This window comes from Calidris pugnax, unplaced genomic scaffold (assembly GCF_001431845.1).
Source record: "Calidris pugnax isolate Ruff unplaced genomic scaffold, ASM143184v1 scaffold11, whole genome shotgun sequence".
Lineage (NCBI taxonomy): Eukaryota > Metazoa > Chordata > Aves > Charadriiformes > Scolopacidae > Calidris > Calidris pugnax.
In genome coordinates, this window is record NW_015090803.1 from 11420052 (window position 1) to 11444699 (window position 24648).

At 42.1% G+C, this 24648-nt stretch overlaps 1 protein-coding gene across 1 annotated transcript in view; it reads left to right on the forward strand.

The window, feature by feature from the left end:
* DFNA5 (deafness, autosomal dominant 5) overlaps window positions 1-24648 on the forward strand; it is a 55545-nt gene that overhangs the window by 21991 nt on the left and 8906 nt on the right. Inside the window, 7 exon segments of the mRNA XM_014937637.1 lie at window positions 4095-4266; window positions 5286-5406; window positions 18436-18624; window positions 20601-20728; window positions 20844-21030; window positions 22557-22630; window positions 23582-23831. Of these exon segments, the coding sequence (XP_014793123.1) occupies window positions 4095-4266; window positions 5286-5406; window positions 18436-18624; window positions 20601-20728; window positions 20844-21030; window positions 22557-22630; window positions 23582-23831 (1121 nt within the window).

The window sequence follows — 24648 nt, forward strand, 5'->3', positions numbered from 1 at the left end:
GTCACACAAGATTGATGAGGGCTCTTGTACAATAGATGGTGAAAGAGATGGTGAGAGTGATAGCTGTAGAACAGGAGGAAAAGCTCTGAAACTATACCTGTAAAATCCTAAAAAATAATAATAAAGAAAATACAGTGCAATTCATGTGTCTGCATGCAATCTCAGGGATTTAGCTCCCTTCATTCAGAGATCTTCTTGATATTCAGAGTGTTACACTAGCAAATGCTCTTGCAAAAATACAGTCACAAATGCAGCAGCCATTGCCCTGCAATACTTTAAGCCCTGCTTTGATTGTCAGACTTTAACCCTGTTGCATTTTGCTTTTGATAGCTGCTTTCAGTGATAATTTAGATAAGGTGGGTATTTGCTTACCTCATGTTGTCTCCTGTTTGAATCGCTGGAATAGCAGAATGTTTTGCCTTCCCCAGACTGTGCCCCACTGATAACCTGGGATGTGTCTACACGCAACCCTAGAGTCTAAGGGGTTTTATGATGGATAATTCAGTGCCAAAAGTCTAGAGGAGAGGATTTAACTGTGTTGTCTTGAAAGAAGAGGTATTTGTGACTGTTAATAAGGGTATGTGTTACAAAGCTCTGAATCTGGTGGGATTTACTCACCAAACTTCATGGGAAGAGAAGAGCATTTCTGCCAGCCTTACAGCTGAACGTGTCCCACTGAAGTCACTCAAGTCGTGATGCTGAGGCCATGGCCATGTCTCTGCCACACAGGTCCCCAGGCTGGCTCCAAGGCAGGGTGCTGGTGGCAGCGCTGCTTCAGGGACCGAAGCTGGTGGCTCTGTGTCCCCATGGTGGTGGTGGTGTCGCTCTGTAGCCTCTGGGCTGGGGCAGCTCATCCAATGCTGTCTCAGAAATTTCTTCACTGCACTTCTTTGCATGTTTACCTGTATCTTTCTCGGTCTGCTGGTAGTTCTGCATCTGAACCTCAAAGCCAAGAGCATGAGGGGGTCTGAACCAGTACCCCCTCAGGCAGAACATGGCAAGAGTAGATGGAAGAAAAAGTCTCTTTATTTCGGTCATTCATTTGTATAGAGTTAAATCATGCTCTGTGTGCTTCTTATGTTAACGCTCATTTAGAAATAGCAAATCTCTATTTAATCTGCATTTTTCTACCTTTGATTGTTTTGTTTCTTTTGCTCTGGCTTATGGGGATATCTGGAGAGTTTGTCATCCTCTAAAGCAGGCAAAAAATACATCGTGTGAAAGCAAATGACAAATTGCTTTTGTACTTCTTCATTGTATTTTTTCCCCTGTGGCTGCTTAGGTCGAATGTTAAAATTGCAAGTTCTTAGTGCATTAATTTGTATTTTCAAGATGCTTAGCACACCTCTTCAGAATCATAAATAATTATTGTGAAGTATGTGATGTGCTTGATGGTCTGTTATTGTAGTAACTAATAGCTGTGGTTTGGCAGACACTTCTGAGAGCAGTGGTGTTTGGGATTGTTTGACATTTCTTCACTTTTTCCTTAATCCAAAGATTCATTGTGTTCCAAGCATAAAGCATGGTTTTGCACCAAAAAAAAAAAAAGTTATATTAATAATCTGAGGAATGTTTGGGGGTACTTTTCCAGTGGCTGCTGCATTGCTTCGGAGGTATTTTTCTTTCCCTTGTTTAAGCAATCAACTTTAAGGTTTTCAGACAGTCCATTCCAACTGATTGAACTTTAAGCATGTAACTCTCCAAAGATCAAAAATTGCCTCAGGATATTTTTAATTTAATAAAGAAGCAAGCTGACTTCAGACTTACACAGACCGCATAAATCCAAACCCCCAGAATCTAATAAATCTAAAACTTTTTAATTAAAAGTGGAGATATCTTGATTTAAATAAAGCGGAGTCAGACGTGTCTTTCTGTCATATTTTTGGGGAATTGCCATTTAGCCCCATGAATAGCCATTTACAGTAAAAAGGAGGAAAGACTGAATAACTTGAGCCAGGGATAGCAGTCTTTTAATCTTCCAACTGTCTTGCTAGAGATATCTCTTCATAGAAAATATGACATCTCATCTGAGAACCTCCAGTGAGTATTTTGCAAAAAGTATAATGTAATTGACACCTTATAATCAATTAAATGCAGTTAAGAAGTTGCTTTAACCATTGCCAGTAAGTCTGTTAGCACCTTGAAGACAAGGTAGTGAATTTTGTCATCTTTTCTTAGTTATTGTTCCTGGGAGTTCACTATCCTTCATCTGCTCATTCTAGGAAGACTCTAACTTTAGAAATATCTCCAGCAGGATTTAAACTCATGCTGAATGACGTTGTGGAGTAGGGATGACTTGTTAAGTTGGAGGAATGAGCTAGAGATTGGAGGTCAGTTAGTTTTTGACTGTGGCAGGTCTTGGTCATTAATTGTAAATTGTGAGGTTATACTGATGAATAACACAGGAGTTCATAGCTGGTGGGTTTTTTCAGTAATCTTCTCCATTCCCAAATCCATGAAATCTTTTCTGTATTTTCTCATCCAGCCCTTTGAAGAACTTGGTCAGTGCTGATCCTACTCAGCCAGTTCAGGGTTTAAGGGAATACTGGAACTGATCCATGGTGAGCTGTGAGGGTTGGCATTGAAGTGTCACTCTCTCTGTGTTCATCCCTCAAGGGGAAATTCTGGTTACACAGAATTTGACAGCAGCATGTCAGGGCACCCCTTGGCCTGCACATGGGCCTTCAAAGGCCAAACCTGTGTTCCTGTGTTGGTCACCTCAAGCTGTCATTGTCCATTGCTGAACATCAGCACGTGGGTGCAAAGGATCCCATGTAACCTCCCCTATTGAGAAGTGCCTGATGGCGTACCTGCAGGTAGAAGGACGCACAAAGACAGGGGTGACAGGACTGAATGGTGACAAGGAGGTAAATGAGACTGAGTTTGGCCAGAAAGTAGTAACGATGAACTGTGGGAAGGAGGGGACACTGAGGCTGGGAGCGGTGAAGAGCTGGTCTCATCTTAGGGTAGAAGGTAGCACAGAAGTCACGTGAAGAAGGGCTGGAGAGCTGGTGGGCTGTGGGACAAAGCTGAGATGAATGAGAAGCGGGGGGAAAGAAATGGAACTTGATCTGGTCAGGCAAGACAGAGAAAACCAAGAGGAAGAGTGGGGTTTTTTTTACAAAGAAACTAAGCAGACTGGAAGATTGCTTGTTATATATTTCCTAACTTCCAGTAGCTTGACTGGAGATGAGGAGAGGGTTCTTCACTGTGAGGGTGGTGGAGCACTGGAACAGGTTGCCCAGGGAGGTGGTTGAGGCCCCATCCCTGGAGATATTCAAGGAGAGGCTCGACGAGGCCCTGGGCAACCTGGTCTAGTTGGGGGTGTCCCTGCTGACTGCGGGGAGGTCAGACTAGATGACCTTTGGAGGTCCCTTCCGGCCTGGGCAATTCTATGATTCTATAACTGCAACTTCACTTTCTAAGCTGAGCTTTGTGATGTGTGGATGCTACAGTTATATTACGTGCTTATTATGTATTATGCTATTATAGGTATCTCCAGTGTGTGTATGTGCATAATACATGCAGCAGTGTGCCAGGCTGCAGGGAGTTCCTAATGCAGACCCTGAGCGCAGGTCTTCTGTTTGTACTCCCTAGTAACTTTTTTGGTTGAAATTATTCTTTTGGGTAAAGACTGCAAGATGTGACCCATTGACCGACTGACACTTTGTGCTGACGTGAGACTCTGGAGAGTTGGCTGGTGTCCCCTGCCACGGCTGTGTTAATGTCACTGTGAGTTCATGGTAGCAGAGGACTCAGTCCAGTGCCCAAGAACCTGGCTGGCTGTTTTCGTATTGTGCTGGAAGCTTAAAGTTTTTTTGTTTCCCCTTGCTTTTTTCGCTCAGAAAGTAGCCAGATAACTGCCATTTTTGCTCAGAGTAAGGAATCAAGAATTCAATACGTGTGTTGGGGCTTACTGTGGAATACAGATATTTACAGCTACCACATAACAAAAGAGGAGATAATAATTTTGAGCAGACTCCTCATACAGAAACCATTGTTATTTTTACAATAAAAGCTTCTTCAAGCAATTAAGAACATGTTTTTTCTCAATTCTAGTATTTACGTTGTTAATGGCTTCTTTTCTTTTTCAGAACAATAAATCTAAACAGTCGTTTACTGCAGCAAGTAATAGAAAGAAAACATGAAGTGCTGTGCATCTTGAAAGAAAAGATAATAACGACTCAGAAGTGTACGATATCTGAACATATCCAGATAGAAGAAAAAATCAGCGGCGTGATTGGATGCGGTAGAAAAACAGTAAAGGTAAAAGCTATTAAAGATCTGCAAGGAGCAGAACATTTGCAGATTACCTAAGAAGAAATTATGATTTCTCCAAATAGACCTCAGAGTACTTTTTATGCGTCTTTAACATGTTGAACTCGCTGTACTGCTTAGCTGTGAGACTTCAGAAAGGTAAAAAGTTTTTTCCATTGCCTCACTGGCAGAAGATGTCATTTTTTATTGTGAGCCTGGAACACGGTTTCCATCAATACTGTCAAATTGTGATTCAGTTTCTATGTAGAATCCTTCCTACAACAGAACATAAAACAAAAACATAACAATTCAGTGGAAGTTGAAGAGCGAAAAGCATTGCTGAAGCAAATTTATTTGAAAAGCCAAGTAATCATTGATCAAAAATGTTTGCAGTGTCTACTGGGTTTTAATAGTTATTGAGAAGCTCTTTGTTTCTAGTCATGAGAGTAGAGATGAACTGCATTATGAGGATATCTGAAAAATTGCCTATGATTTGAGAAAGAATTACCAAATTCAAAACATATGTTCATTCATTGCAAGCTTTTTTTAAAGCTGCAGATGTATCACTTCTGTGTAGAGGGTATATCCAGGAGCAGACATCTGGGAGTTGCAGTTCAACAGCCCTCTCTGCAAGTGCCACCTTCCTGGTACCAGTCTCCAGTCTCTTACCTGGCAAAAGGGGTGTCAGATAGAAGGGGCAGGGGGGAGGATACTGAAGCGAGCGCCCATTTCCTAGTGACAGCACTTCATGTGTGGCAAAAGCTGAACCTGGAGCTCAACTTTGTACTGGGATGGGGCAGCTAAGAGTTGGAGAGCTGCTCTTGGCATTGTGCTTCTACCTTGCTACTCATCTAGTTCCTTTCATATATATATGAATATATATGTGTGTCAAATATAACATGTGCTTTAGTTAGGCATCATGGAGAATAAAGCACATCCTTTCTCTATATTTTTCCCCTGCAATGAATTGTGTGTTTAAGCTCCTCAATAGCTGAATCAGATAAATGGTGAATAAATCTGTCTTCTAGGTATCAGTGAGTGAAAATGGAAGCATGATGAAGGATTCTAGTGTGATCCTTGAAATTCCTCCTGCAACCACTATCGCCTACGGTGTAATTGAACTGTTTATAAAGCACAATGGCCAGTTTGGTAAGTATAAAGCTCATTTTCTGTGGCACACAGTTCAACTGTGGACAGAGATGTCTGTTGGGCAATGATTTTTGCATTTCCCTGCACATGGAAGTGATGATGTTGTATGGTCTCCATTGCCTTGATAGTTATTTGTGCTGTGAAATGCTGCTTTCCTGATTTAGTGTAAGGCTTGTTCAGTTGTTTGAATAAATAATAAAAAATTTAGAATAACTTAAGTTTCAGGCCCAGAAGGTTGTGTTGCCATCCAGAGGGGACTCAACAGGCTGGGCTGGTGGGAACCTCATGCAGTTCAACGGGAAGAAGAAAGTTCTGCATGTGAAGCAACCCCAGGTACCGGTGTGTGGTGGGAGCTGACTGGTTGGAAGGCTGGTTTGCAGAAAAGGACCTGGACATCCTGGTGGACACCAAGTTGGACATGAGCCAGCAATGCATCCTTGCTGCAAAGAAGGCTGCTGGTCTCCTAGGCTGCGTGAGGAGGAGTGTGCTGGCAGGTTGGGGGAGGTGATCCTTCACCTCTGCTCAGCACTGGTGAGGCCACACCTGGAGTAATGTGTCCAGTTCTGGGCTCCCCAGTTACAGGGGAGAGATGGACATACTGGAGAGAGTCCAGTGAAAGGCCAGGAAGATGATGAAGCAACTGGAGCACCTCACATTTGAGGAAAGGCTGAGAGACCTGAGAAGAGAAGGCTTAGGGGGTGATCTTATTACTGTATAGAAATACCTGAAGGACGAATTCAAAGAGGACTGAGTCAGGCTCTTTCAGTGGTGCCCAGTGACAGAACAAGAAGCAATGGCCACAGACTGAAACACAGGAGGCTCTTTCTGAACATTGGGAAATGCTTTTTCACTGTGAGGATGACTGAGGACTGGTAGAGGTTGCCCAGAAAGGTTGTGGAGTCTCCATCCTTGGAGACATGATCCTGGGCAGTCTTCTCTAGATGGCCCTGCTTGAGCAGGGAGGTTAGACTAGATGACCTTCCAACCTCAGTTGTTCTGTATTCTCCCCTCCAGTGAAAAGGATTGTGAGGAGGTTATAATCTCTGGTTCCCATGGATTAACAAATTAACTTGTTTGTTTTTCCTGTTTCACTAAGTTGTGTAAGGTGAATGAAATAGAAGTCCTGAGAGGACAGTGACAGCATAGAGAAAGAAACAGGACCAAGTGGCAGCAGTCAGTCAGTCCCCATCAGCTGCAGAAAGGTTTGCCTGTCACACTTCATCATTTCATGTAAGTGATTCCTAACCCTATGATTAGCATATTAGAAAAACAGGCTAAGTGTTATTAGTGGTGTGCTCTAGCACAATTGAAAGATATTTTTATATTATTGCATATTGCACTTTAAATATGCACTTTCATTGACTCAATTATTGTCCACACTGAGACAAAAACAGTGCCTGTTCCTAATCAGAGTACGGTGGAAACTCAGACCATTTTGTTATTTGTTCTTTACAACTCCTTGGGCACTTATGCATTATGATGAGAAAACCATTCATTTTTCTACCAAAGGTGCTACATAAGAAGTCACAGAATGTTATGAGACAGGATTGAATAAAATCAATTGTGTGTGTCTGTGACTTAAAAAATAAGGAGGATGCCAAATAGAAAATAGAGGAACTATCTGTCACTTGCATTCTTGGGGAAGGTGTTCTATGAAGTACTTGTCAGGGTATTCTGTAGGGAAAATTGTGACATGCTATCAATAAGCTGACTATAGCAGATACTGCGTTGCAGAATGACTGTAAGAAGTAGGTCAGAGAGGTTATATTTGAAATGGATTAACAAAAGAAATAGTACACACCTGTGCTTGGTGGAAAGTGTCAGCGTGAGGTCTGGTGTGTTTTACTCCATGGCACTCCGTCTAGAGGTCTTTACTGGAGAAAGAACAAAGCTGGATGAAGACCCTCACTGTGCAGCAAGCAGCATTTGTATGGAAAGCATTAACTGTTAAGCATTATAAATGAAGTGGAGACGACTGAACAAGCTGATGAGTTCTGGCTGTGCAGTGAGAGATATTTTGTAATTAGTCATGGGGATGTTATGGAAGAAGTTTCATTTGGGTGAGGCTGAGAGTGGGCCACCTGTGTCTCTGCAGCTGGGAGAGGAGGTGTCTTGAGGTGACATTTCCCTGTGCAGGGCTGAAAAGGTTTTTTCACTTGTGGGTGGTTTGGACTAGTGAAATCTTGTGCAGGCAGGCAACAGTGCTGACTTCAGTGTGAGGATGGAGAGTACTCAGAGCAGTAACCATTCTTTTTGGTATTCCTGGTAAATTGGCAGGTACCTTGCTTTGAGAATTTGTAGGCTTGGGTTACTGAGAAGACTGGAGAGGATTTGATGGAAATATGGTCCTAGCCCCCCTCCTTTGTGGACAGTCCAGTTGGGGATTCTGCACCTTAAGAACAGACATTCAGTCTCAGCTGTGGGGTTTGGAGTTGGCTCCTGCTCTCTCCCTTCTTTTCTCTACTGCTTTCCTCATGCAAGAAGAAAAAGGTTGAATAAAAATGAGGGAAGCCTTCGCATTACCGGAGAGTGGGAGTGTTTAATCCAACTTAATGTGTAGAGAGCGAAACCAAAACTCAGATTCATTTCTACTCATATTTGACCTGTAGAGCTCCCAGCATAGTAAATCATTGACCTCAGGAAGGTTATTTACACAGAACAAACAACCAAACAAAGCCCCACATCTTTTAAGTGATCTTTATTTATACAGACTCATACCCTGCGTGTTGATAATGGGACTTAGCAAAGCAGCATCTCATTGTATTATACATAGTGTTTGTTACTCTTGAGTACTTCAGCTCGGATTGTCACGGTGGGAAGGAGTAGTGTGACGTAGTGCGGGTCACACAAGATTGATGAGGGCTCTTGTACAATAGATGGTGAAAGAGATGGTGAGAGTGATAGCTGTAGAACAGGAGGAAAAGCTCTGAAACTATACCTGTAAAATCCTAAAAAATAATAATAAAGAAAATACAGTGCAATTCATGTGTCTGCATGCAATCTCAGGGATTTAGCTCCCTTCGTTCAGACATCTTCTTGATATTCAGAGTGTTACACTAGCAAATGCTCTTGCAAAAATACAGTCACAAATTCAGCAGCCATTGCCCTGCAATACTTTAAGCCCTGCTTTGATTGTCAGACTTTAACCCTGTTGCATTTTGCTTTTGATAGCTGCTTTCAGTGATAATTTAGATAAGGTGGGTATTTGCTTACCTCATGTTGTCTCCTGTTTGAATCGCTGGAATAGCAGAATGTTTTGCCTTCCCCAGACTGTGCCCCACTGATAACCTGGGATGTGTCTACACGCAACCCTAGAGTCTAAGGGGTTTTATGATGGATAATTCAGTGCCAAAAGTCTAGAGGAGAGGATTTAACTGTGTTGTCTTGAAAGAAGAGGTATTTGTGACTGTTAATAAGGGTATGTGTTACAAAGCTCTGAATCTGGTGGGATTTACTCACCAAACTTCATGGGAAGAGAAGAGCATTTCTGCCAGCCTTACAGCTGAACGTGTCCCACTGAAGTCACTCAAGTCGTGATGCTGAGGCCATGGCCATGTCTCTGCCACACAGGTCCCCAGGCTGGCTCCAAGGCAGGGTGCTGGTGGCAGCGCTGCTTCAGGGACCGAAGCTGGTGGCTCTGTGTCCCCATGGTGGTGGTGGTGTCGCTCTGTAGCCTCTGGGCTGGGGCAGCTCATCCAATGCTGTCTCAGAAATTTCTTCACTGCACTTCTTTGCATGTTTACCTGTATCTTTCTCGGTCTGCTGGTAGTTCTGCATCTGAACCTCAAAGCCAAGAGCATGAGGGGGTCTGAACCAGTACCCCCTCAGGCAGAACATGGCAAGAGTAGATGGAAGAAAAAGTCTCTTTATTTCGGTCATTCATTTGTATAGAGTTAAATCATGCTCTGTGTGCTTCTTATGTTAACGCTCATTTAGAAATAGCAAATCTCTATTTAATCTGCATTTTTCTACCTTTGATTGTTTTGTTTCTTTTGCTCTGGCTTATGGGGATATCTGGAGAGTTTGTCATCCTCTAAAGCAGGCAAAAAATACATCGTGTGAAAGCAAATGACAAATTGCTTTTGTACTTCTTCATTGTATTTTTTCCCCTGTGGCTGCTTAGGTCGAATGTTAAAATTGCAAGTTCTTAGTGCATTAATTTGTATTTTCAAGATGCTTAGCACACCTCTTCAGAATCATAAATAATTATTGTGAAGTATGTGATGTGCTTGATGGTCTGTTATTGTAGTAACTAATAGCTGTGGTTTGGCAGACACTTCTGAGAGCAGTGGTGTTTGGGATTGTTTGACATTTCTTCACTTTTTCCTTAATCCAAAGATTCATTGTGTTCCAAGCATAAAGCATGGTTTTGCACCAAAAAAAAAAAAAGTTATATTAATAATCTGAGGAATGTTTGGGGGTACTTTTCCAGTGGCTGCTGCATTGCTTCGGAGGTATTTTTCTTTCCCTTGTTTAAGCAATCAACTTTAAGGTTTTCAGACAGTCCATTCCAACTGATTGAACTTTAAGCATGTAACTCTCCAAAGATCAAAAATTGCCTCAGGATATTTTTAATTTAATAAAGAAGCAAGCTGACTTCAGACTTACACAGACCGCATAAATCCAAACCCCCAGAATCTAATAAATCTAAAACTTTTTAATTAAAAGTGGAGATATCTTGATTTAAATAAAGCGGAGTCAGACGTGTCTTTCTGTCATATTTTTGGGGAATTGCCATTTAGCCCCATGAATAGCCATTTACAGTAAAAAGGAGGAAAGACTGAATAACTTGAGCCAGGGATAGCAGTCTTTTAATCTTCCAACTGTCTTGCTAGAGATATCTCTTCATAGAAAATATGACATCTCATCTGAGAACCTCCAGTGAGTATTTTGCAAAAAGTATAATGTAATTGACACCTTATAATCAATTAAATGCAGTTAAGTTGCTTTAACCATTGCCAGTAAGTCTGTTAGCACCTTGAAGACAAGGTAGTGAATTTTGTCATCTTTTCTTAGTTATTGTTCCTGGGAGTTCACTATCCTTCATCTGCTCATTCTAGGAAGACTCTAACTTTAGAAATATCTCCAGCAGGATTTAAACTCATGCTGAATGACGTTGTGGAGTAGGGATGACTTGTTAAGTTGGAGGAATGAGCTAGAGATTGGAGGTCAGTTAGTTTTTGACTGTGGCAGGTCTTGGTCATTAATTGTAAATTGTGAGGTTATACTGATGAATAACACAGGAGTTCATAGCTGGTGGGTTTTTTCAGTAATCTTCTCCATTCCCAAATCCATGAAATCTTTTCTGTATTTTCTCATCCAGCCCTTTGAAGAACTTGGTCAGTGCTGATCCTACTCAGCCAGTTCAGGGTTTAAGGGAATACTGGAACTGATCCATGGTGAGCTGTGAGGGTTGGCATTGAAGTGTCACTCTCTCTGTGTTCATCCCTCAAGGGGAAATTCTGGTTACACAGAATTTGACAGCAGCATGTCAGGGCACCCCTTGGCCTGCACATGGGCCTTCAAAGGCCAAACCTGTGTTCCTGTGTTGGTCACCTCAAGCTGTCATTGTCCATTGCTGAACATCAGCACGTGGGTGCAAAGGATCCCATGTCACCTCCCCTATTGAGAAGTGCCTGATGGCGTACCTGCAGGTAGAAGGACGCACAAAGACAGGGGTGACAGGACTGAATGGTGACAAGGAGGTAAATGAGACTGAGTTTGGCCAGAAAGTAGTAACGATGAACTGTGGGAAGGAGGGGACACTGAGGCTGGGAGCGGTGAAGAGCTGGTCTCATCTTAGGGTAGAAGGTAGCACAGAAGTCACGTGAAGAAGGGCTGGAGAGCTGGTGGGCTGTGGGACAAAGCTGAGATGAATGAGAAGCGGGGGGAAAGAAATGGAACTTGATCTGGTCAGGCAAGACAGAGAAAACCAAGAGGAAGAGTGGGGTTTTTTTTACAAAGAAACTAAGCAGACTGGAAGATTGCTTGTTATATATTTCCTAACTTCCAGTAGCTTGACTGGAGATGAGGAGAGGGTTCTTCACTGTGAGGGTGGTGGAGCACTGGAACAGGGTGCCCAGGGAGGTGGTTGAGGCCCCATCCCTGGAGATATTCAAGGAGAGGCTCGACGAGGCCCTGGGCAACCTGGTCTAGTTGGGGGTGTCCCTGCTGACTGCGGGGAGGTCGGACTAGATGACCTTTGGAGGTCCCTTCCGGCCTGGGCAATTCTATGATTCTATAACTGCAACTTCACTTTCTAAGCTGAGCTTTGTGATGTGTGGATGCTACAGTTATATTACGTGCTTATTATGTATTATGCTATTATAGGTATCTCCAGTGTGTGTATGTGCATAATACATGCAGCAGTGTGCCAGGCTGCAGGGAGTTCCTAATGCAGACCCTGAGCGCAGGTCTTCTGTTTGTACTCCCTAGTAACTTTTTTGGTTGAAATTATTCTTTTGGGTAAAGACTGCAAGATGTGACCCATTGACCGACTGACACTTTGTGCTGACGTGAGACTCTGGAGAGTTGGCTGGTGTCCCCTGCCACGGCTGTGTTAATGTCACTGTGAGTTCATGGTAGCAGAGGACTCAGTCCAGTGCCCAAGAACCTGGCTGGCTGTTTTCGTATTGTGCTGGAAGCTTAAAGTTTTTTTGTTTCCCCTTGCTTTTTTCGCTCAGAAAGTAGCCAGATAACTGCCATTTTTGCTCAGAGTAAGGAATCAAGAATTCAATACGTGTGTTGGGGCTTACTGTGGAATACAGATATTTACAGCTACCACATAACAAAAGAGGAGATAATAATTTTGAGCAGACTCCTCATACAGAAACCATTGTTATTTTTACAATAAAAGCTTCTTCAAGCAATTAAGAACATGTTTTTTCTCAATTCTAGTATTTACGTTGTTAATGGCTTCTTTTCTTTTTCAGAACAATAAATCTAAACAGTCGTTTACTGCAGCAAGTAATAGAAAGAAAACATGAAGTGCTGTGCATCTTGAAAGAAAAGATAATAACGACTCAGAAGTGTACGATATCTGAACATATCCAGATAGAAGAAAAAATCAGCGGCGTGATTGGATGCGGTAGAAAAACAGTAAAGGTAAAAGCTATTAAAGATCTGCAAGGAGCAGAACATTTGCAGATTACCTAAGAAGAAATTATGATTTCTCCAAATAGACCTCAGAGTACTTTTTATGCGTCTTTAACATGTTGAACTCGCTGTACTGCTTAGCTGTGAGACTTCAGAAAGGTAAAAAGTTTTTTCCATTGCCTCACTGGCAGAAGATGTCATTTTTTATTGTGAGCCTGGAACACGGTTTCCATCAATACTGTCAAATTGTGATTCAGTTTCTATGTAGAATCCTTCCTACAACAGAACATAAAACAAAAACATAACAATTCAGTGGAAGTTGAAGAGCGAAAAGCATTGCTGAAGCAAATTTATTTGAAAAGCCAAGTAATCATTGATCAAAAATGTTTGCAGTGTCTACTGGGTTTTAATAGTTATTGAGAAGCTCTTTGTTTCTAGTCATGAGAGTAGAGATGAACTGCATTATGAGGATATCTGAAAAATTGCCTATGATTTGAGAAAGAATTACCAAATTCAAAACATATGTTCATTCATTGCAAGCTTTTTTTAAAGCTGCAGATGTATCACTTCTGTGTAGAGGGTATATCCAGGAGCAGACATCTGGGAGTTGCAGTTCAACAGCCCTCTCTGCAAGTGCCACCTTCCTGGTACCAGTCTCCAGTCTCTTACCTGGCAAAAGGGGTGTCAGATAGAAGGGGCAGGGGGGAGGATACTGAAGCGAGCGCCCATTTCCTAGTGACAGCACTTCATGTGTGGCAAAAGCTGAACCTGGAGCTCAACTTTGTACTGGGATGGGGCAGCTAAGAGTTGGAGAGCTGCTCTTGGCATTGTGCTTCTACCTTGCTACTCATCTAGTTCCTTTCATATATATATGAATATATATGTGTGTCAAATATAACATGTGCTTTAGTTAGGCATCATGGAGAATAAAGCACATCCTTTCTCTATATTTTTCCCCTGCAATGAATTGTGTGTTTAAGCTCCTCAATAGCTGAATCAGATAAATGGTGAATAAATCTGTCTTCTAGGTATCAGTGAGTGAAAATGGAAGCATGATGAAGGATTCTAGTGTGATCCTTGAAATTCCTCCTGCAACCACTATCGCCTACGGTGTAATTGAACTGTTTATAAAGCACAATGGCCAGTTTGGTAAGTATAAAGCTCATTTTCTGTGGCACACAGTTCAACTGTGGACAGAGATGTCTGTTGGGCAATGATTTTTGCATTTCCCTGCACATGGAAGTGATGATGTTGTATGGTCTCCATTGCCTTGATAGTTATTTGTGCTGTGAAATGCTGCTTTCCTGATTTAGTGTAAGGCTTGTTCAGTTGTTTGAATAAATAATAAAAAATTTAGAATAACTTAAGTTTCAGGGGACTGCAGGAGGTCATGTAGGTCAAGCCGCAGCTGAAGGCATGGCCAACTTTAGAAGTTTGATCTGAGGTCGGAGTTAGATGAGATGCTCGTATCCTCGTCTGTTCAAGTTTTGAATATCACCAGAGACAGAGATTTGATTCCATCACCCCTCTGGGCAGCCTGTTCACCATCGAGGTGAACTTTCTTTTTCCCCTTAATACCTAACGAGAACATCTCTTTCTTTAATTTGCATTTCTTGCCTTTTGTCCTGTCATCATACAGAAGAGTCTGGGCCCATCTTCTCTTTGTGCTTCCATTGAGTAGTTGTAGACAGCAATAATATTTTCTCCAGGCTGGAAAACCCAGTTTCTCAGCCTCTTCTCATACGTGGTGTTCTCCAGCTCGTAGCGATCTTGGTGGCTGTTTGCTGGACTGCCCTAGTATGAGAATGTCTGTCTTGTACTGGGGAGTCCAAAACTGGACACAGCATTGTGAATGCAGTCTCCCAAATTGAAAAATCACTTTCATCGATCTGCTAGCTATTCTCCTGTTAGCACAGCCCAGTATGCAGCAAACTCCAGTAGCTGCAAGGATGTGTTGATGATCCTCTCCAATTTGTTGTCTGGGTCTTTTTCTGCAGGTTTGCTTCTAGCTACCTGGCCCCCAGCCTGTGCTGGTGCCTTCACCTATTGACAGGGAGAGTGAACTGAATATAAATTGACAGTCAGCCAGGAATATTTGGACAACAGTCATGCTAAGAAAAGAATTATCCATAAAGTATAGCACTGGAATTTAAACTCTTCTGTCTATTTTACGCTTTAATATACAGATTGTTCTTAGAATGATTGCAGAAATGTCCCTGTTGTGTTTCTAGTCGTGCTTTACTTATTTCAGGTTGAATACTTTAGGTATCGAGTTTTAAAAAAAAAAAAGTTGAAATTGGCTTTGGGGGGAGTAGTAACTCTGCTTTGCAGAATCACTTGGGTTTTTCTTTCTTGTCTGTCCTCAGTTGAACTCCCTGACCTAAAGGAGGTTTCAGGGGATGTTATGCAAGAAGGAAGGAAATGAGATGGAATTTGTAGGGCAGGTAGTTGGAAGGGACTGATGTGGAAAGAAACAGGAGATATTTTTGAAGAAATAATTGAAGTGCAGTTGAGTTTGAATCCAGGATGCACCTTTATTTGGATAAGAAAAGCAGAAGATCCTCTCCATCATTCTCCTTCAACTGACTTCTGATATTAAGGAAGTCTGTAGGTACAAGAATATAAGTAAATATCATGTAACCTGTAAAAATTTTTCTGAAATGTGAAATTGCTCTGCCATAAACCGAACTCAGAGATATAGCAGAGGGCATTGACTTCATGATCATAATAGAACCATAATTCAGAGTAATCAGGTGCAATTAAGGCTGACTACATAGGTGTATAGCTGATAGCCTACTCAGGTGATTTCTAAATGTAAATACCTGTGTCCTGCTAGCAGGTAATACATGGGTCTTGTTAATGATTTATATTTCTCTGCTCTTTTTCCACTTTTTTTCTTTTTCCACTTTTTTTGTTTCATATTTAATGTTTTGTCTTTTAAGCTTCAAAACCAGCACAGCTTGTTTCATGTTTTATCCCAAACAACCTATGTCTTGCCTCTTTTTTTAATTTGTGCCATCTTCCCTTCCCTGACTCTCACTCAGAAAGTAAAAAGGAGGAACTAACAACAAAATTAGGGATTTGACAGCAAGAATAAGGTAGTGGAGCGTAACCTTCAACTTCTTAATGTCTGAGCAGGGATCAGTGTCTGTTTATGGAAATAAAAAGTAGCCTTTGAAGTTAACTTCAGAGACTAATGTAGTCCTTTCACATAAAACAGAAAGTGACCAGTAGCAGGTGTAGCATAATAGGATTCTCTTTGCAGACAGTTAAGGAATAAGGTGCTTTTAAGGTTTCTTTCTTTCTTTTTCTTTGCCACTGACAGTGCTTGAGTTATTCTATAAGGAAGAATGGTAGATAAACTTTCTTTAAAATGTTCTGGCTAACGTGACTGGACATGCTTGGACATTTTTATAAATAAATTTAAAAAGAAAGACAAAAGTTCTAATCCTTTTCTGACCCCTTTACTGTAATGTTTTCCTGTAATCGCTCTGTCTGATTTCTGCAGGCTAATTTTCCTCTACATGTAAAAGCTGTTCCTGCTAAAGGCTTTGCAGTTTTGTGTCTCTAAAGTTTCCCTGCAAGTCCTCTTGTTCTTGCTTTGCAAAACAGGAGATACAGTAGCACCTGGCTGATCTGCTTTGTTCTGTTCATTGCTATATATGTGTGACTTGCTTCCTCTTAAATGTCTGTAAGTTAAATAGTCTTAAACTTTTCAGCTTCTCCACGCAAAGGCGTCTCTTTGCCTTTGATTGTTTTCACTGATCACTTCTGGTTTTCTTCCATTTATGTTAATGTTTCTGAATAACAAGATCTTACTGTGCTATTGGAGGTTTGTCAACAATGAAGGTACTAGAGTTCAATAGAGAAAATATCACAGTATTGTGTATATTCTTTCATTCACTTTTTTACCTTTTTTTTTTAAAGACTGAAAAAAATAATGAGATAAAAGTTAATTAAGAGTGCTATTAATAGAAAACTTTCAGAGTCCTGTGTTTTCCTCTGAATCGAGTTCTGTTACAAGATTTAACAGCAGGGTCTGTATCTCTTAAACCTTTTCACGTGATTCTGTGTGGTGATTTCCCTCATTAGCATCGTTCTGCCTTAGGAGGGCAGGTAGTTTATTAGCACTATTCCTCCTTCAGGGTTTGTGTGAAAGCCGCGTTATTATCGGTGAAAGTAACACAAGTGTGTTGGCCTTAGGGTGCCTTAGCTGCTGTCCAGAGTCTTGTTGCTTTGGGAAGTTCTTTAATTTGTGTTAATCTCTTTCTGCTCCTCTGTAGCTCACCCTTCTCTGCGAAGGGTTATGCAGGCATCAAGGTCTCTGTCGTCTTTCTTTCTCTGTGGCAGAGATTTCTTTGTCTGCTCTCCCTTTGAAAAAGCTCTTTGCTGATGGAGTGTTCTCCGTGCTTTCTCATCTGCTTTGAATGTCCTTAATTTGGTGAGACAGACTCTTACAACTGCAGGAAGGTTATATTTAGGTTTTGTGCCTGGTACATGTGAGCACTGTGCTTGATTAGTTCCTTTTTTTTTTTTTTTTTTTCCTTTGCTGTCAGGTATGACTTGAAAATTGAGTTCCTCTTGGTAGCCTGCCTGTGTTCTCTTCAGACCTGCTGCAGAGTGCCAGGGGTACAGTTTCAAATCAAAACCATGATCAAAATAATGCACGGGGCTTTGATTGTATTCTTCATCTTTGGGGTACAATACTGGCCACATGAGCACAGAACTTGATATTCCAGATTTCTCAGCCCAACTCTTAGAAGGGCTCCCTGGGCACCTTCCAGGAGTCTCTTGGCTTCATCAAGTTGGGAGCTCTGGGGCGGTCTCAGATCTTCAGCTATCCCTGAGGTTTCATGTCATTACTAATGATAAAAATGTCTCTATCTTTCTGTTCTTTTTTTTTTTTTTTTTTTCCCCTTTGCTGTCAGGTATGACTTGAAAATTGAGTTCCTCTTGGTAGCCTGCCTGTGTTCTCTTCAGACCTGCTGCAGAGTGCCAGGGGTACAGTTTCAAATCAAAACCATGATCAAAATAATGCACGGGGCTTTGATTGTATTCTTCATCTTTGGGGTACAATACTGGCCACATGAGCACAGAACTTGATATTCCAGATTTCTCAGCCCAACTCTTAGAAGGGCTCCCTGGGCACCTTCCAGGAGTCTCTTGGCTTCATCAAGTTGGGAGCTCTGGGGTGGCAGGAAATAGGCAGCCCTGTTTGGGTGAGTTAGGCCAGGGCTCATCATGCAGATGAGGCAGAAAGACTAATCAAGCCAGGGTGTGTTATTTTCTCCATGCAGTTACTGCAAAGAGACAGTATATTGCAGAGCAATTCTGTTAGTGAACAGAAGATGAAATCCTTTAGAGACTCTGAAAAGCCCCTATTTTTCCAGTCATCTGGAGAACCTGAGGATGGACCTGTAGCTTGGCCCAGAAAGAGGAGTCTGTCAGTGCCATGGGCAGAAGCAGCTCTGTGAGAGACTCTCAAGAGTTCTTATGCATCTCAGAAAGTGCTTTCGTGTGTCTCAAACCATGAGTAGATCCTGTAGCCTGCATTGCAGCACATCTCTTAATTAGCAGAAGATGTGAAGAATTCTTACCTGCGTCTCTTGTTCAGGTTTACAGTGCTGGTGAGAAGTTTTCCTGTTATTTGCTGTCTACGTTACTTTAATTCACAGGAGCTGCTGTCACATCTTGTAGTTGGTACCTGCACCTCTGTTGGACCTTTTCCTGTGCACGCTGTACCAAACCTCAGGGCTGCAGTAATGCTCAGTGAGTCCCATAGGCAGCAACCCCTGGCATTCTTGCCATCTAGACAAGACAAGGCATGGAGAAAACACACACAAGAACACCAGATAATATAAGCTAGCATCTCATTCGGTAATTGCTTGTGGATTTTATTAATTATTTTTTTTAAAATTGGGTTTCTAATTACAGAATTCTGCCTGCTAGATGAACAGCAAGGAGGTTTTGAAAAAGAAAGCAGTGAAGACTCGAGTTATCCCCATTCAACACTATTCAGGGATGCTTCCTTTCTCTATCAGCCAGATGCTGTTGATAATGAGATGTACTCTGGGGCTGAAAACCCCCTTCCCAGCGGTGCTTCTTTAAGTGTATTGAAACAAGGTATTACCAGAAATGCTTTACATGATTACATTACAGTGAGTTAAGCAACATGATAGGAAGAAATAATCTGGTATGATAGTACATAAGAAATTATGTAGTTCATTCTAATAGCCCTTATCAGGAACTCTTGGGGGAATGCACTGAAAGAATAGAAAAATTTCCTTCTGCAGTAGGTATATGCAGGGGACTGTTCCCTAGGAATAGCCTGAATGTCTTTGTCGTAAATATGATCTTACAAAATTAGGGTTTTATGCCAGTTCTGTTACATTCCAGATAAGCTCTATAAGATTAGTGATGATTTATGCTTTCATTCAGAAAGGGTCACTGAAGATATTTTTTTCATAATTCGGAAAATACTATCATTAAAGCTTCTCAGTTAAAAGTTATTTTAAATCTCAAAAATTACAGAGATGTCTCCCCCACCTTAAACTAGGCTCATTATTTTCTGAAAAACTTTATAGAAATCTTTGATATGAAGTAAAGCTGACAAAATTTAAATGTGGTTTAAATGGAAGCTTGCAAATTGGTATAATGGGCCAGGCACAACTTGTTTATTGTAGGGATGTGGAAGGAAGGGGCAGGATTGTCACCAGAGGAATGAAAAAGGGAAAAACAAATCAAGGCCTCGGAACACAATTTTCATCAGTTCTAGGTAGAATTATTACTGCTGGTTCTAACGATGAACATCATTTTTGTTATCTCAAAATTTCACCCTTTGTTCATGGTTGTTCAATAGACTAACTGTGACCAAAATAGGTACTTGTTCTCCTGAAATCAATTCCGTCATTTTCCAGTGTAGACTTGTTTTAAAGGAATGACTGTGTCTCCGTGCGTATATAAAAAACACGTACTTGTGAAAGAATGATATGCCACTGTTTGGGGTTTTGTTTCAGCTTAACATACCTTTGTGCCTTTCTTGCTTAAACAGCCTGGAGATTTCTTTTAATTAATTAACCTGAACTGTCTCTTGGAAAAAACTAAAAAAATTGTTTCTACTAAAGCAATTTAAAGTAGATTTCCTCTTTTGTTATTTGTATAGACGGTCATACAATTGCATCAGGTACAAAAAATGTCTGCCTCTGGCTGCGTTTTTACTTTTTTTTTCCTCAATGAAGTAATTTTTAGATATAAAAGGCATCTTTAGAGAGAGCGTGTTTCTTGACTGGAGTGACATGAAGGGAAATTTCTTTTAAACAAGATTAAGAACGCTTGCATGCCCCTATTTTTGGCATGTGCAGAAGCACATTCCAGCCTTCCTGTTGGCATTATTGATTTCAAAAGTTTACTTTTAGCAAAGTAGTAATTTGATGTCATAAAATATTTTGGTTTAGTGTCATAGTTGTATTGTGGGGAAAGAAGTGCAGTGAACTTTCTTGTGCTTCTTTTGTATGTATTGCAATCGATTCAATATTTTAATCAAGAGGAGATTTCTGTAATAATAATTTGGTTGGGGTTGAAGGGTTGTAATTCTTTGATGCACCTGATGAAAAATGAGGACAATATCCATTTAAGATCGCAATAGGAACTTTGAATTCTGTGTGTGGACTCATACCATTAACTTTGTAATTCATATTAACCCACAGATTAAGAAGTAAGGTTATGAGCAGAACAATTAATTCTGCCTTATAAATGAACATTATCTGGAGATGAACTTTCAAGTGAGAAACTTAGTACATGGTTAGTTCAGTTAACATTAAAATACTGAATTCTAAAATACTAAAAAAATTGAACAGCGAGTGTTGATCCTTAGTAACTGTTCTTCTTTCTTAGAATTGTCATTGATGCTTCATTGGCTCATTAGGGAAATACAATCAGGTGTGTTCTAACCTTTCATTAGAACTTGTGATGACGGAAATCAGGATGTCAAGATGATGTGATAAGTGAGCTTAGGAAACATATAGCAAAAATGTTAGCAGTTTTTACTGGCATTTGTGTAGCAATACTGAGGTTTACTTTTTACTGCTTTCTCGGGAAAGATCTGTCACGGTTGAAGACTCAGTTCCAGCCCTTTGTGAAGCTGCCAGAAGACAAGCAAAGAGCTTTATATAAAACCCTCTGTGAACTCTTGCTCCATGAAGAAATGGTCACTGCCCTGGAGGACGTGGTAAGATGAAGAAACTTTTGCTTGCTTCCTAAAAGTAATTTCTGACTAGAGCTAGCATTCTCTTCTGCTGGAGCTTTGCTCTTTTCAAGAAGTCACATTTATTCTTTTTCTTCAGTTAGATGATATCTGCACAGGAGACAAGCCAGATCTGGAGGAGTTAAAACCCGCGCAACAGCGAGACCTCATTGACTTCTTGCAGCTCTTAGGATGCAGTTCACAGAGCGAGCTGTTGTTGCAGAAATGTCACCCTCAGGATGAAGAGCTCTTCTCAGCTGCTCACCTCCTCATCGGAGCTATCTCGGGTATGTTGTGAATGAAAAGAAGAGCCCTTTTTTTTTAAATCTATTTTCTTTTTAGAAGCTCCCTCTGTGTTAAACCGTTCATGGCTCTTTATGAGCAGTTGGTGAACTGAGTGAACATAATTTGTTCTGTTCCTTTTTATGGCTTCGGCGTACCACGCTTAGCATTCCTGGCTGTGAATTAAATTCAGCCCTTCAATCAGTGACAGATTTTGCTTGTAAAATACACATTCCCCCAAGACTGCTCAACTCTGCTTTCCGCTGGATGCGGGCATTTCCAGTTTGGCAATCTTAACTGCTGTTCTTGGTGCATGCCAGAGTTCATCCCACCTAAACGCTGAGATTTACAAATTAGGTGGTGTCTTCTGTGTAACAGCGTGGATTGTTGAGCTGCAAACTATATTTAGCAAAAATGAATTTAACATAGAGATGCTGCAATTAGAGGGTTGTTTTGCAGCTGCTGAAAAAGGAGATTAAACATAAATGTCAAACAAATGCCACGCTCACGATCTCGTTGGCACCACAATGTTAATTAAAAGCTACCTGCAATGTCCAAGACAGACTTTCCTGGCTTTTTCTCCCCTCCCTCAAATATAAAGAATTTCCTGACATTAAGATAATGAAGGGAAGTCCAGTGTGGTATTAGTTAGATGTGGTGCTGTGCAGCAAAATGTCAATGTGCATCCATATACGCACTGTACCCGGGTAGGGAAAGCTTAACTCATTTGCAGAGACAGAAAAGTAATAGAAACCAGAAACCTGCTGATGTGGTAACACTTGTCAGATGCTATTAACAGCAGGGCACAGCTAATTGAGTGTGCTGTATTATCACCTGGCTCTGGACATAATGTCTGCGGCTAACGTCCAGGCGTAAATGTAGTTGGATCAAGAATCAAAAGCTGTTTTATGCCCATTGCTTCTATTAGGAGTTACAGCCTTTGAGGTGCAGAGTTGAAGGGCACCACGGGGATCATTTAGTCCATCTCCCTGCCCCAAGGCAGTCTCAGCTGTGTCGTTGCTCTCAAATGGTGTTTTTACTGAAGTCAGCGTTTCATACAGATTTTGAGAGCGGAGGTTCTTGTTTTATTCAAGGCCTGAATCGTTCATCCAGCCTGCAGCCTCGGAGTGAACCATGGGGGAGATGCTCAGGGAGGAGACAAGAATGGTGGGGAGGAAATCCCCTTTTCTGGAGGCTGCCTTTCTGTTCTCAAGGGCAGGGGTAGTCAGTGTGGAGCCCGTACCCATCGCCCGTCCTGTTTTACTCTGCGCTCTGGGAAGTGGGCAGGAAAGGGCTGGATCAGCCTCTTCCCAGTGTCCAGCAGAGCCCTTGTGACAACTGTCCTCAGCATCGAATCCCTGTGGTCTCCCACGGCCCTTTCACGAGGTGCTGTACCTGCGGGTGGGCCTCAAAAATGCTCAGCAGGAGAACCCCGTAACAGAGCTCAGCGTTAAGAAAGTCCCCTTCCCAGCAGCAGCCCCGAGCAGTATTTGCTGGAAACAATCTTCCCCTTTTAATGTTTCCTTCACAGAGCTGTCTGATTACACTCTTGTCCTGCTGCGTGCCTGCTGTGATCTTCAGGTTGTTCCGGCGTTGTGTTGTTTGGTGAGTAATCAGAATGTGTCCGTGTAGCGTGTGGGCCCCGGCAGCAGTAATGGCTCTTCTCTGCCTTATTGTGTTTCTCACCCAATAAAGAAGATGTCCAGCTCCTGGGTGAATTTCAGCTGCGGGTGTTGCTTAGGCAAGGTCAGAGTCTGACAGTGGCAGACGGTGCAGGTAGTTTCCTGGACACCAAACTTCTGAAACTTCTCTGTATCTGGGAGATTTCATCGGCTGAGAGCAAAAGGAAATTGTAACTTAAGCTCAAACTTTAATTTTCTAATAGTCTCACTAGCCTGTTTGAAAGTCTCAGTAGCAGTAATCTCCTGCTGGAGAGACACTGGAACAGGTTGCCCAGGGAAGCTGTGGATGCTGGAGGGGTTCAAGGCCAGGCTGGATGTGGCCTTGAGCAACCTGCTCTAGTGGGAGGTGTCCCTGCCCAGGGCAGGGGGGTTGGAACTGGATGATCTTTTGAGGTCCCTTCCAACCCAAACCATTCTGTGATTCTATGATTCTATGCTTGGGCCTGGGCAAATTCTGAAGGTCCAAAACTCTGAGGCCGTTCATTGAATCTGCTGAAGGAATGGGGCAGGGCTTTTTTAAAGCTTTTTAAGCTCACTGACAAAAACAATAGTAAAAACCTTTAAATAGTTAGGGGCAAGGGGAGTGCTGTTTGCTCAGAGTAGGAGTGAGAGTTAAGTGTGATCCGTGCTGAGGGAAGTTGGACTGGGGGAAAGGATGCAGTAGCTGTTTCTCCTCAAAGGGTGACGTAGAGCTTTGGCTCTGGATGAGGACATGGCACTTCTCAAGGCCAGTAATATGGGGAGTCTTGCCCTTTTGCTGCTGCCTTGTGAGCTCTCCGGTGGTTTAGTAAGAAGGAGCTGAGCGGTGCGGTGGCGGCGCTGCTTGGGAAGCCTTTTTAATCTCTCTGTCTCTTGCTCTCTCTCATAAATCCAGCCTAAGGTCGCTTCAGCCGATGGCAGCGTGGCCCTGAGCAGTCCTTTGGTGGCACCTCTCGCTGACAGAGGAAGATTTGATGTCGTGCAAAAGCTGTTTGCCTCGTCAAGCATTAATTTGGAACTGACGGAGTCTTCTGTAAAAGCTGTAACTATGAACGAGCCGAGGTTCTTCCCCCTTGTTCTGTATGTTGCATTGTATGGATTTCACGCTTTGGGTGGGAACGTATAGGATCTTTGTCGAGCACCCGGTTATCGCTGTTGCCTGTCCTTGCTTTTGTCCCCCTGCAGTGTAGTGTTGGTGTGTTTAAGGAAGAGCTGCTCAGCTGAGTCCTTATGGTAGTTTTGGAGGTCAGGGGGGACCGGGTGAGTGCTCCTCACTGCCCTCGGGTGTGCTGCTGCTCTGCTCTTTCACTAGGGTACGTCTGCAGTGGAAAACACTTAAATATGGGATGGAGGGGAGGAAGGAAAAAATGAAAAAGACGAGCCTGGAACAGAAATTGAACATAGCTGCTCTGGTGGCTGTCAGATCCGCAGGGCAGCAGAAGCCTGATTGCTTGCATTAATATGCGTGGGGGAAAACTGCAGAGCACCAACTGCTTTTTGTAAGCAAGCAAACAAAGAGGCAGTGGTTTGAAATCCAGGGCTCTGCAAGGCAGTAAATGGTTCAAGACGCTGTGCAGGATGGCTTCACTCTGGAGCAAGTGGAGTGGAGGGCTCTCAGAGAGGTACTTGATTAGGTGTTCGTTTATTAAGTGTAGTTGGGCTTTGTGGATGTGAACTGCACGCTGCAGGAAATAAAATACTCTCTTTTTCAAAACCTAAGACCACCTGAGGGATTTATGCCTCTGTACAGCATTTCTCTTAAGTTTTTACTCACCTTAGCAAGTTTCAAATTGCATTCTGGGCTTTCTCTCTGAGGTACGGTGGTGCCTTTTGGTGTGCGCACATGGGATTTCCTTGCAGCACTTCACAAAAATGATCATTTTACCTGTATGACATTTTGAGTGCAGATATTTTGCTTGTTTCCTGCACTAACGGCAAAGTGTCCGAAAAGCACTTTGTGCT